This window comes from Bos javanicus, chromosome 26 (assembly GCF_032452875.1).
Source record: "Bos javanicus breed banteng chromosome 26, ARS-OSU_banteng_1.0, whole genome shotgun sequence".
Lineage (NCBI taxonomy): Eukaryota > Metazoa > Chordata > Mammalia > Artiodactyla > Bovidae > Bos > Bos javanicus.
The window spans coordinates 50972719-50984642 of NC_083893.1; the positions used below are offsets into that span (position 1 = coordinate 50972719).

Consider the following 11924-nt stretch of genomic DNA (forward strand, 5'->3'; position numbering starts at 1 on the left):
CCGTCATTTAAAACTTGATCAATAATTTAATCGTAAAATAGAAACTTTTTATTAAATTTTTGAGCCCTGCTGAAGGTGCACCTGAGGTTTTCAGGGACCCAGATAAGACACCAGTGGCCGTCTGAAGACACACGTGGTTGAGGAGGGGCTGGCCTCCCCCAACCTCCTTCCCCAGGTCAGGACAGCAGCCGATGGCCCAGCTGGGAGTCCTGGGCCCAGCCAGGGAGTGCCGGGTCCAGAGGCCCTAGGCTGTGACCTTGAGACACCAAAGAGTGATCTTGGCCCTTAGGAGCTGGCTCTTCTCTTAGGACAGTTCAGAGAGGACTCAGGCCCTGATGGGGTGGAGGGCCTGGGGCCAGGCGGCTGCATCTGCTGCTGCTGTTGCTGCTGGCGAGGTCACAAGACCACATGCAACATCCAGACAGGTGCACAGATGCCCCTGAGGGTGCTTTGAGCTTGGGCCCCATCACCTCCTCTGGACAGGGGGTTTCAGAGCAACCTTCGGGTCAGCAGCTCCCTTGGGGAAGGAAAAAAACCGATAGTAAAGACCATCTACTACAAAGAGCACAACTGAATCTAACTTCCTTTTACTTTTCTTAAAATTTGGATCCTCATTTCATCCAAAAACATGACTCTGCTCAGAGTGGCAACAGCCCTGGATATTAACAGCTGATGCTTTATCAAGAAGTCTATTCTCTATCCAGAAGCAGTAGACGTCCGTACTTACACCAGCGCAGAAAAAGACGTTAGCAGCCGGAAGAAGCAGTAAGCACTGAGAAGTCCTCTGACAGAGTACAGAGCAGAGGTTACGGCCTCTTGTGGGGAAGCAAGCGAGCTCTGCCCCACCCAGTGGGCACTGATCTGGCAGTGAGGGCCTCACCTGAGTGGGTCCAGGCTGGGCCCCTCTCGCTCCAGGCTTGATGGGTGGCATCGGGGGAGCACAGGTCGGCTTGATGACCTGGGAGGACGGAGACACAGCTGATGGCTGGCAGTGCCCGGGCGCTGTCTGCCCAGCACTTCTAGGAAGTTCCCTGGGTGCTGTGCTCGGCCCCGGACTGGCCTGCAGGCTTCTCTGAGCTGCGCTCTCTCTACAGAAAATTGCCTTCAACACGGTCCCTGCCCTGGCTGGTACCACCTTTGAATGAAACCCAAGCGTGGCAGGGCGCCCATTCCTGGGCCTGTCGGGTCATCTCACCACCCTGCCCCCTTCCCTCAACTCCCCGCCTCACCCCACCCCAACACTACCCAGGAAAAGCTCTTAAATTGCCAAAATATGGGTCTTTGGAAGGTCTAAAACCAAGGATTCCCCACTAAAATGTGCGTTTGTTTGCATTTCAGCTTTCCAGGTGCAACCTTGTCTGGGGTGGGGAAGGAAGGTCTGTAGCAGGAGCCCTGCTCAGCCCAGGCCAGGGTGGGGTGTGGCCCAGCACCCGGAGGGCCCTGCTAAGGGGCTGGGGGCTGAGGGATGGGGGCGGCCTGCACTTTCTTCTCCAGCACAGTTCCCTGGCTGCCTCCACTTCTTGGGCTGGAAATCTGTCTGCCCAACTCCCCCGTCCCTGTTTGGCCTGTCAAAACCCCTCCTAAAACTTTATTTAAAGACTTTTTCTTGTAATTTTACTGTAACTCTAAAATTAACTCAACGTGAAAAGTTAAAAAGAAAAGAGAAATATTCAGTCTTCATTGAATAGACACTGCAGTAACGGTTGTCCCAGGCGAGATCCACCAACAGAGGCCCCGTGGGTTGGCCTGAGGAGGAACCGGGCTGGTGTCTCTCCAAACACCTCCAAGCTTTAACCACAAAGGGAGGAGGGCTCTAACAGTGACACCACTGCAACCGGTGATGAGCTCACACCACTGGGGACGGACAGGCTGACACGGGCCCACAGGACGCCTGGTGGCAAAGCCCCGCCCCAGGAGGGCAGAGAAAGCCTGGTCTTCTGGGCCTCACCATCTGTCAGAGCAGGGGAGCCCCCGCCTGCGGGGAGGTGAGAGTGTGTCCAGGGGTGTGTAGGACCCTCAGCAGTGCTCCCAGCAATGGAGGCGACCCACCAGAGCCAGACCTCACAGTGGGTAGAAGGGCCTCCCACACGCGCCCCAAGGCAGGGGGCCTGCTGGGGCACCAGTGACTCAAGTTTGGGAGAGACCTTTCCCAAACCGTGGAAGCCTCGAAAGAAGGGAGGCGGGGCCCACAGCGCCCCTGAGCTGCTCCCCCACAGCCCTCTCACCTGCTTTGGCTTCAGCACCGGAAGGGGTTTGGCAGGAGGAGCGGGTCTGAGCTGCTGGGAATGGGGAGGACTGGTCAGAACCCCCAGGCCTCCTGGGTGCTGTTTATGTCCTCGCTGGACTGCCAGACTGGGCGCCTGGCCCACCAAGTGCAGCCACAGACCCTCCTCCCCCAGGGCCCGTGCTGTGCCCCCTCCCTGCTCACCTGGCCCGGGGCCTGCGGTGGGTACACAGGAAGCGGGGACGGCGGGCTGGCCTTGGCGGCTGGAGGCTGAAGGGAGCCTGGAGGCTGAAGGGAGCAGGCGTGAGCCTGGGTCTCCCAGGGCAACCATCCCCAGAGGGGCCTGGCTCAGAGCTGCCCCCTACCCGCTGAGGACCCAGGGTTCTGGCCCCTCCCCCGGCCCTGGGGTCACACGGAGGTCTGGCAGCAGCACAGGCCTCTGGGCCTCCAGACCATCCTGGGATGGACGCTGCAGAGACTGAGCCTCAGGCTCGATTCCGCTCCCCGCTGAGGCGGCTCCTCAGACCCCTCGTCCTAGAGCCTTGGTTTCACCTCTAAACGGGGGTCACGGGGGCCACTCTGAGCCTCGTGAACCTGAGATCTGGGGGTGGCCTGGAGTCTGTCGGGATGGCTGGCGCTTACAGCAGGGGGTGGGCGCTTAGGGGTCACCGAGGAAGCTGTGGGCTTGTGGGGCTGGGAGTAAAGGGCCAGCTCTGGGGAGCCCCCGGGGGGAGCCTGAGCCCCGCCTTTTGCAGGCTTGCTGAGCCCTTCGTGGAACAGAGGGTTGGAGAGCCCCATGGCCGTCTTGGGTGCCACATTCCTAGGAGAAATAAGATGGGTCAGTGTGTCCTGGTCTCAGGATTCAGCCCAGGGAATTGAGGCTCCTGTGCGTGGGGACCCTGGCCTGGCCCCAGACCCCTCAGCTGCAGCTGCCCTGCGGGGTGTGCGGGCCACAGCTGCGCAGGGAGAGCTCTGGGGTCAGGCCAGGCCCGGGGCAGGGAGGCTTGGAGGCCATTGGCAGGCGTGTCCTGCCGCAGCCAGGGGTGAGGTCCCCACACGGTGGGCTCAGAGGGCAGTGTCACCCCCGGGCAGTGCGCCGGTGTGGCCTTCTCTGAGTTTCCTCGTCACCAACCTGTCCACACAGCCCAACCTGCTCCTGCAGCAGAAGGCAGGGGCCCAGGGCGGGGCCGCCACCATGGGGTCCCCTCTCCCCCCAACAGCGCCAGCAGGCGACTGGCCCTGCACACGCTGACGTCCTCTGAGCCCAGAGTACAGCTCCCCCACCTCCTTCGGACTGGGCTCCGGGCCTTGCGGTAGATGAGCACGCCCGCCAGGATCAGCGCCAGTACCACCAGGGCACCCACGCCCACCAGCACATGCGTTCGGAGGCTCCCAGGGGCTGTGGGGGCACAGAAGGCCAGGTGTTACCAGGGCCGGACTTGGCTCAAGGCACAGGGACCAGGAGAGCCTGCCAGCAGCTCAGCCCTGGCCAGGCCAGCCCGGAGCTGAGGAGGGACAAGGGGACCACCTCCTTGGCGAAGCCAACAGCCAGAACCCTGGCCACGCTACCCAAAGCCCAGGCCCTGAGGCTCCGAAGCCAACAGCCAGAACCCTGGCCACGCTACCCAAAGCCCAGGCCCTGAGGCTCCGAGACCTGGTGTGTGACACCGGCGCTCCGGGCTCCTGGGATGCCAGTCGGGGGCTTGGTGGCGGGTGGCCTGGTTGGTGGGCAGCCCTTGGTTGAGGGCTTGGTGGCAGGCGGCCTGGTCGGTGGGCGGCCCTCAGGTGGGGGCTTGGTGGGCGGCCCTCGGTCGGGGACTTAGTGAGTGGCCCTCGGTCGGGGGCTTGGTGGGCGGCCCTCGGTCGGGGGCTTGGTGGGCGGCCCTCGGGTGGGGGCTTGGTGGCGGGCGGCCCTCGGTCGGGGACTTAGTGAGTGGCCCTCGGTCAGGGGCTTGGTGGGCGGCCCTCGGTCCGGGGCTTGGTGGCGGGTGGCCCTCGGTTGGGGACTTAGTGAGTGGCCCTCGGTCGGGGGCTTGGTGGGCGGCCCTCGGGTGGGGGCTTGGTGGGCGGCCCTCGGGTGGGGGCTTGGTGGCGGGTGGCCCTTGGCCCTAGTGACGCGGGTGTGGCCGGGCCAGGCCCCGGGGGCCGCAGCGCTGTGCACACCTTGTGTTCAGTGGGAGACAGTGGGGCTGGGAGGCCGGGCCCCGGGCCCAGGCGGGTTGAGGACCAGCTAGGAGCGGCCTGCGCCACCTGCAGCTGTCCTTCTGGGACAGGCCTCCCCTCTCAGGGTGGGCGCCCTGGACCCGTGCGCTCAGGCTGCAAGGCCACACTCTCCACAGGCCCCTCACGGTTCAGGGCACACGGCCTCCTCTCAGCCCTGCCCAGGTGGTCTGAGGAAAGGCAGGACCCCCGCCCGGACCCCGTCAGGCCTGGGAGCGTGTGAAGAGGCGCGGGCCCGCCCAGCCTACCTGCGCGCGCGTCGGCCAGCGGCTCTGCGCAGTGGGGCGGGGCCCAGCCCGGGCGGCAGTGGCACTGACCCTTGTGGTTGCACTCCTGGGGGACAGCCGGGTGTCAGGGCCTCGGGACGCCCGACAGAGGACGGGCGGGCTGTCTAGGACCACCGCCACCAAGGCTTCACCACAGGTGCCGACAGCCGCAGCCCTCCCAGACACTGCAGGGCTTGCTGAGCAAAGCAGGCATCGCCACAGGGAGCAGGGCGGCGTGGCGGTGAGCTTTCCTCCCCAGGAGGGGACACAAGAGGGCACAGCCCCGGGGCCCTGGCCTTCCCAGTGTCAGAGCTCAGAACCAGATGCTTCACACCTGACCATCCTGCCCACGTGTCCACCGGCTCTGACACCTGGGACATCCCCGACAGTCCCCGCCTCGGGAGGTCCCAACAGCTCCCAACATCCCCAGGGTGCCAGCCTTGGCCCTCTGTCTGCCTCGGGGCGGGGGGTCCAAGCACGGCCGGCACATCTCTCAAGCCCAGAGGGCTGGTGGCGGGCTGTGCCCTGGGCCCACGTACCCCGTGGCTGTTGCACTGGGCGGAGCAGTTCCTGGATCTGTACACGTGGAGGCCCTGGCAGAAGCCGTCCCAGCAAACCTGGAGAACAGCGGGGGTCTCCTGAGGTGGCCAGTCTAAACTCCTGCTTGAAGCACCCAGTCTCCACCATCAGCCACCATGGGCGGGCAGGCCACAGCCCCCACCCTCCCAACGGCCCGCCTGCACGTCATCTGCTGGCCAACCTCAGCTGTGGGGAAGGACTGCGCCCAGCCAGCCGTCAGCGGCCACCAGGGCCGGAGGACCCCCCGCCCCGCGCCCACCCCCAGGGCTCGCAGACTGTCTTCAAACCCGTTCACTGACGGGGGGCTTCTCCCACAGCCGCCACGGCCCTGCTGTGGGGCCTGCAAGCTCGCCCTGAGCCCAGCAGCCTGACCGGGAGGCGTGTCCGGCCCACCTGCTGCTCCCCGCACTTGGTGCCCTTGGGCACCAGCTCATACTCCGTGCTGCCGTCCTGGACGATAACCCGGCAAACGCCTGAGGAGATGGTAAGCGTGCAGTATCCACGTTCCGGGGTCTTCTGCCCCCCCTCACAGAAGAGAGTGCCACACTTGTTGACCCTGGGGACAGAGGGACGAGCACGGGGCTGCTCTGCGGGGCTGCCTGCTCCAGGCTCAGCGCGCCAGGAGCTCCGAGGCCCCAGGCGGCCACCGGCATCCACACCTCAGCCCCAGGGGCCCGCCTTCCTACAAGGGCAGCATGCTCGGGCTGAGGGTCCCGCAGGGCAGGGCAGGGCGGCCCCCCCACCCCTGCCATCCGAGAGGCCCCGACTCAGCCTCAGACTCCTTTGTGCAGAGCACCTTCTTGTGGCCCCAGGGAGGGGGACATCCCAGGCCCTGGCCTCAGGGGAGTTGGGCCACGAGGGACGCTCACCTGCCGAATGGCAGGGGGACCCCAGCCCCGCAGCCTTTGGAGATGCTGTAGAGGAAGCAAGTTTCCACCGCCACCCTCGAGCCTGCAGGCAGGAGCGGGTCAGTCCTCCGGCTTGGGACCTGCTGCCACCCTTGCCTCCCTGACGGTCCCGCGGCTGTGCCCGCCTCACCTGGCCCCCACAAGTCCTGGCAGCGCCGGGCCAGCGTCGGGCAGGCCCCGTTGTAGCAGTAGCCCCCTGGGCAGGGCGTGCCGTTCTCCCGGAAGGCGTCCTCAGGGCACGTGGGCTGCTGGCCGTCACAGTGCTCGCCAAGGTCACACTGGTCCTTCGCGGGGCGGCACAGCTCTCCGGCCGGCTTCACCTGGTTCCAGGGGACCAAGATCAGCATGGGAACGGGAGGCCCCCAGCACGCACGCCTGCCCTGAGCCCGGGCCCCAGGCTCACCCTGCACTCGTGGCAGCAGGTGCCGTGGGCGCACTCGGCCCCCTCAGCCAGCAGGCAGGTGCTGGCATTGCAGCAGCGGTTCTGACAGTCCTGGGGAGGGGGCGACAGCGAAGGTCCAAGTGGGCCGCACACCGGGCCCCCCGCCCCCGCCGTGGGAGGACTGGTCACTCCCACCCAGCAGCCCTGCCGGTCGTTTCGGGAGGTGTGGCCGGGTGTGCAGGGCACCCAGGGGTGAGGCACAGACGCCCAGCCTGCAGATGGAGACTTGTCCCACGAGCCCAGACAGCGGAGGGTGGTGGTGCTCAGCTCTGTACCTCGGGACGGCCACAGTCACACTGCTCCCCGCGCTCCAGGAACCCATTTCCGCACACGGGGCCGCCCACCAGCCGGTCAAGGTCCGGGGCGTCCAACAGGCAGGCCGTGCGGGGCTTCTCCACGAACGTCTCCAGGTCGGCCTGGCTGCACTGACTGAACTTCCTGGGGTACTGGGAGCTGGGGGCGGAGCGGGGGAGGGCTTCCAGTTATCAGGAGGGTCCCTGGGGTACCGGGAGCTGGGGTCATCCCAGTTATCAGGAGGGTGGGTGGAGCCAGCTCTGCGCGCTGACACCACCCCCAGCCTGGGGCCCTGGGCCAGGCTGGACTGCCGAGCCTCACCCGATGCTGGCCGCCATCACGCAGCCGCCGCCCTCCCGCGGCACGGGGCAGTAACAGCCGGCGACGTTCTCGTCGTGGTCCATGCCCAGGTTGTGGCCCATCTCGTGGGCCATGGTGCTCGCCACACCGATGGGGTTCTGGTTGTGGTCCTGCAGGGGGGCCGTGCTGGCTGGGGCTGCTCCCAGGGCTGATGTCCCACCTCAGTGCCCGCTCCTCCCCCACTGTCCGCCCCAGGGAGGCTGAGAGGCTTGGCGGTGCTCCCGCCAGCGTGGCTTCTTCAGATAGCAGATACACGGTAATATTATTACAAATAACAGTAACAGCATCAGTGCCGTCCCAGCGGCCCGGGCACAGCAGGGGCGGAGCGGGGGACCTGAGTGCCCTGCCCCCTTTCACGTGCTCTGCGTCAGGCCCGGGCCTCACGGCCGCCCCCGTCCCCCACGGCCGGCTACAGCCTCTGCCCAGCGAGCCCTGCAGACCCCGCACCTGGTTCACAGCCCCGGAGCTCGAGGAGCACATGGTGGACACCTTGGCCAGTCCCACGGTGGTCCCGGTGAAGTCGACCCCGCTGGAAGCAGAGCAGCGTCCGCTGGAGAGCGGCGCCCCGGAGCCCGCGCCCCAAGCCCCTCACCCCAGGGGCGGCGTGGCCCCGCCCCCCAGCTGGCTCACGTGATGAGCTGCACGTTGTCGTGCGCCTGCCGGCCCACCAGCTCTCGAGTCCGCCAGGCCAGGAAATTGTCCAGTGTGGCGTCGGGCTGGGAGCTGATCTGAATCTTGTCCCCACCATTCCACATCTCCAGGCCCACGAGCACCACGCGGAAATTGAGCTCCTGATAGAGCTGCCAGAGGACAGGGAACCGCGAGGGGCAGGCTCAGCGGTGAGGCTGGCGGAGGGCCTGAGGCTCCGCGGTGTTCACTGTGATGCGAGGGGTCTTCAGGGCTGGGGCGGGGTCCCGGCTCCCCACTCCCCCGGCGGATGGCTCTACCTGCAGCCCGGCCGCCACCACGGCCGCCCCAACCCTCCTGTCCAGCGGGGTTTCTGTCAGGCTGGCCCTGAGCTGCCCAGGGGTCCCAGCGGCCCCTGCTGGAAGCCCCCAGAGTGGAAGTAGCGCCCACCTTGTCCACGTGGTTGACCACCTCCAGCACCCGCTGACGTACGGCCTCTCTGCTCCCAAACCGCTGGAACTGGAGGATGGCAGACCCTCACGGGCAGCCTGGGGCTCCGCACCCACCCCACCCCCACATCCCCCCTGCACCCCCCACCCGGCATTCCCCCTGCGCCCCGCGCCCCCGCCCCAGGTACCTCCTTACTGTCCGTGACCACGAATAGCTCCACGTAGCGGGTCTCTCTGGGTTCTGACCACTTTTGGGAAGCGATGACAAGAATCCAGTCAGCCACCAGCCACAGCCCTCCTGTCCTCAGCCAGTCTCCACACGCTGACCCTCTCCCGGGCCCTGGAGCTGGCGCCCCGCCCCGGCTAGCGCTGGGGGAGCCGTCGGGGGTGGGGGCTCTGCTGCTGTGGGGCGGAGCCAGGCGCAGGCCCACCCCTCCCCGCTGAGCAGCCAGCAGTCTGGGGGCGCTCGGGCCCAAGCAGAGCGGCAAGAGGCGTCGGGCCTCCACTCACCCGGGGTCTGAAGGCTGCAGACACCCGCGGACCCAGGATGCTCTCCAGGCTGCTGTCATTGACGCCGCAGGTGCCAGCCTCCTGCTGCAGGTGCTGCGCCAGGTACAGGGCATGCGGCCCTTCCTCCCCGGCCTCTGCCAGGGGCTCGATCAGGCGGACAGCAGGGCCCGCCTGGAAGAAGCCCCTGGGGCAGAGACGAGCGTGACCCTGAGTCTGTGGCCCCAGGGACCCCACTGCCGCACCCGGCTGACCCCTTCCTCCTGGCCCCCGCTCACTCTGGAGGGTGAGGGGCGTCTGGCCCGCAGCACCCACCTGAGGCCGGCACAGGTGCTGAGGCTGGCGGCCGAGTGCGGGTGCCCCTCCACGTGGCCCTGGTAGAAGCAGTGGTCCTGCGGGAGGAGGGTGTGAGGACCCTACTCCCAAGCCCGGCTCCCCACGCCCGGCTCCCGCGCCCGCTGCTGGCCCAAGGCAGGAGCACTGGGGCCCTACCTGTCTCTGCAGCTGCTCTGTCACCTGGGAGCCATTGGCTGCTGTGTAGGTCTCCACGTAGCCCGAGCCCACCAGGTCCCTGGAAAAGAGCCACCGTGGTGCCCTGGCCACCCCTGGTACAGAGAGGTGCGGGGCAGAAGGATGGGCGCTTACCTGTTCTTCCGAAGGTGCAGGGTGAAGGTGTGCCCTCGGGCCCCTAGGACATAGCTCACACTCTCTGGGTACAGGCCCTGGACAGGGGGCAGGGAGGGGTCCAGGGTGAGGCCCTGCCCGGCCGTGCCCACCTCAAACCTGGAGGGGCAAGGGGGCTTGGGCTGTACCCAGGAGTGGGGCAGGTGGGCAGCTGCACCCAGAGCTGGGCCTCAGGCCGCGGGGAGAGGACAACGCCCCTCCCAGGCCACGAGGGGGAGGGGGACCCCGGCCCCGACATGGGACAAGGGGGCCGGGCCGCCCTCCCTGCTCCAGGGGACCCGCTCCTGCAAGGCCTTGCCCCTTCCAGCCCCCCCAGGCTGCAGCTGACCCTGGGACCTTGTGTGCGGAGCCTGCAGAGGGGGCTAGGGGCCCAGGGCGGTGGGCGGCGCCTCCCGGGACAGGGAGGGTCAGGGCTGTCTCCACCCGCACATGCAAACAAGCAGGCGAATACCCAGTCAGGAATGCCCCCAGGCAGCTCCGGGGAATCCCAGCCCGGCCCCAACACCCGGGAAAGGTGTTAGCGAGTCAACCCTGGGAGTGAAACCGGGGCGGGGCCCTGGCCCGCGGGCTCCAAAAAGGAAGACGGGGCTGCGCCAGCCGGGGCCACCCGAGGCAGCCCTGCCTCCAGGGTGAGCAGGACGGAAGAAGGTGAGGCCTGAGGGCAGGGGGCAGGCTGTTCGGGCGGAGGTGAGCTCCCAGGAGTCTGCCCAAAGGCCTGGAAGCCCCCTGGCCCTCAGCCCCCTTACTACGATCGGGGCACACAGGGAGCTATCACCCTGCTCAGAGTCGGAAATGGGCTCTGAGGGCCCAGGTTGGGGCGGGTGGGGGGACCCCCTGGGCCAGCATCCCGCTGAGACTTACCAGGTGGGAGGGCAGAGCCCGCCGAGCGCGGGGTGCAGGCAGGCGCCGGGGCCTCACCACCTCGTACTGCTCCACATGGGGCAGGGCGGCCCTGGGGGCAACCTCTGTGGGAGAGGGGGATCAGCAGTGCACAGCACACCCGCCCGCCCCGGGAGCCCCTTCCCAGGCTGCCGTGCGCGGCCCCTTCTCTGGGGGAATTACCACAGACCCCGAGGTCTGGCTCCCCAGCCGGAGTTGGGGCCCTGCCTTAGACCACAGGACCCCCACCTGGGCGGTGCCCACAGACGCTGCCCAGCGCCAGCCCATCTCGGAGCTCACCAGCTGCCACCTGGAGCCCAGGGTGGCCTAGATACCGCCCCCCTCAGGGGCCAGGGCGCACACAGGCCCTGGGGGGTGGGGGAAACCGGGTCTGCCCGCTCATCTCCGTAATCACTCAGCTGCGTCTAAAGGCGGAGTGAGAGCCTCTTCCGCAGCGTTCACCCCGCCTGGAGCTCGAAGCTGCCCCGTCCCCGACCAGACAGCCCAGACCCCAGCTGACCACCGGCCTCACCCCCGAGGTTCTTCCTCTTGCCAGTGTTAGTGGTCGTGCCCCCATTAGACTGTCTGGCAAAGCTCCAGGACAGAGAGGCCGAGGGGAGGGCGCCTGCCTAGGAAGTGCCCTCACCCCAGAACCCCAGGAGGCTCTTGGGAGCCAGGGTGGGGGTAAAGGCCAGCAGCACGGCCAGTCCCCCGAGAAAGTCAGGTCCCCATGTGGCTGGGCAACTCCGTGGGGTGTCCCCGACCCCCCAGCTCCAAGCCACCGCTCCCCATCCTCCCTTCCTCGCCAGGCTGGGGGTCCCAGCAAAGGTGGGCAATCACCCCCAGGCCCTGGAATGGAGCGGGGGCAGCCAGCCCTTCACTCTGAGCTTCCCTGCAAGGCCCTCCTCCAGCGCAGGAAACGCCCAGCTGACCATTTACCCACACAGTTCCCTTTTGCAGGTTCCCTGCGTCCACCGCCCGTGTCTCCCCGCTGACTGGCTGACTCCCCGAGACGAGCCCAGAGTCCCGCGCGGGGAGCCGCGAGCCAGGCGGCGGTGCAGGCAGCGCGGGCCCCGCTCTCACTCACCCTGCAGCCCCAGCGCAGCGAACAGCAGGAGCCCGAGGCCGCGCATGGCGGGGGTCTGGCGGGCGTGGGGTGCGCGCTGGCCTGCGGGGGCGCAGGGATCCGGGGTCCGGGAAGGGCGGTGAGAGCAGGTACCGCCACGGCTGCGCCTGCACTGGGGTTCGTCTTGCGCTCAAGTCAGGTTCCTTCCCGCGCGCCCCACCCACGGCGACCAGCCCCCGGGCCGCGGCCAATCAGCGCCTCGGGTACCGGGAGGGGCGGGGCCCCCACCGCCTCCCAGGTCTCCCGCTAGTCCCCCGAGGCTCCCAGTCGGGTACTATAGCCAGTGCTCAGCACAGGGAAGTTTGCTAAATGTGAGCAGAATTAACCAGGGGCAGGTACTGCGTCCCCCAGGCGGGTGA

At 67.4% G+C, this 11924-nt stretch overlaps 1 protein-coding gene across 11 annotated transcripts; it reads right to left on the reverse strand.

The window, feature by feature from the left end:
• Positions 1-25: 25 nt before the first annotated feature.
• ADAM8 (ADAM metallopeptidase domain 8) lies at positions 26-11673 on the reverse strand. Of its 11 annotated transcripts, none has more exons than XM_061403934.1 (24): positions 11527-11673; positions 10422-10525; positions 9522-9598; positions 9369-9447; positions 9192-9268; positions 8880-9063; positions 8558-8617; positions 8371-8439; positions 7924-8093; positions 7741-7822; positions 7255-7403; positions 6915-7092; positions 6601-6690; positions 6328-6517; positions 6159-6240; positions 5683-5845; positions 5250-5327; positions 4693-4777; positions 3509-3623; positions 2867-3044; positions 2429-2512; positions 2226-2276; positions 881-958; positions 26-517 (listed from the first exon to the last, which is right to left on the reverse strand). In XM_061403934.1, the coding sequence occupies exons 1-24, from the start codon at positions 11570-11572 to the stop codon at positions 467-469; spliced, it is 2520 nt and encodes an 839-aa protein (XP_061259918.1). In that variant the 5' UTR covers positions 11573-11673; the 3' UTR covers positions 26-466. The 11 variants fall into 11 exon arrangements, 9 of the variants coding, with proteins under 9 accessions (XP_061259918.1, XP_061259914.1, XP_061259917.1 ...); XM_061403930.1 differs by having other exon boundaries at positions 2226-2279; positions 2819-3044; XM_061403933.1 differs by having other exon boundaries at positions 2226-2279; positions 11527-11663.
• Positions 11674-11924: the final 251 nt, after the last annotated feature.

Coding starts and splice junctions, on each gene's coding strand:
- ADAM8 (XM_061403930.1), bottom strand. CDS start 11,572: ATGCGCGGCCTCGGGCTCCTGCTGTTCGCTGCGCTGGGGCTGCAGG. Junction 6,691..6,914: donor GTGACTGTGGCCGTCCCGAG/GTACAGAGCTGA, acceptor CCCCCTCCCCAG/GACTGTCAGAACCGCTGCTG. Junction 5,846..6,158: donor GTCCCCCTGCCATTCGGCAG/GTGAGCGTCCCT, acceptor CTCTGTCCCCAG/GGTCAACAAGTGTGGCACTC.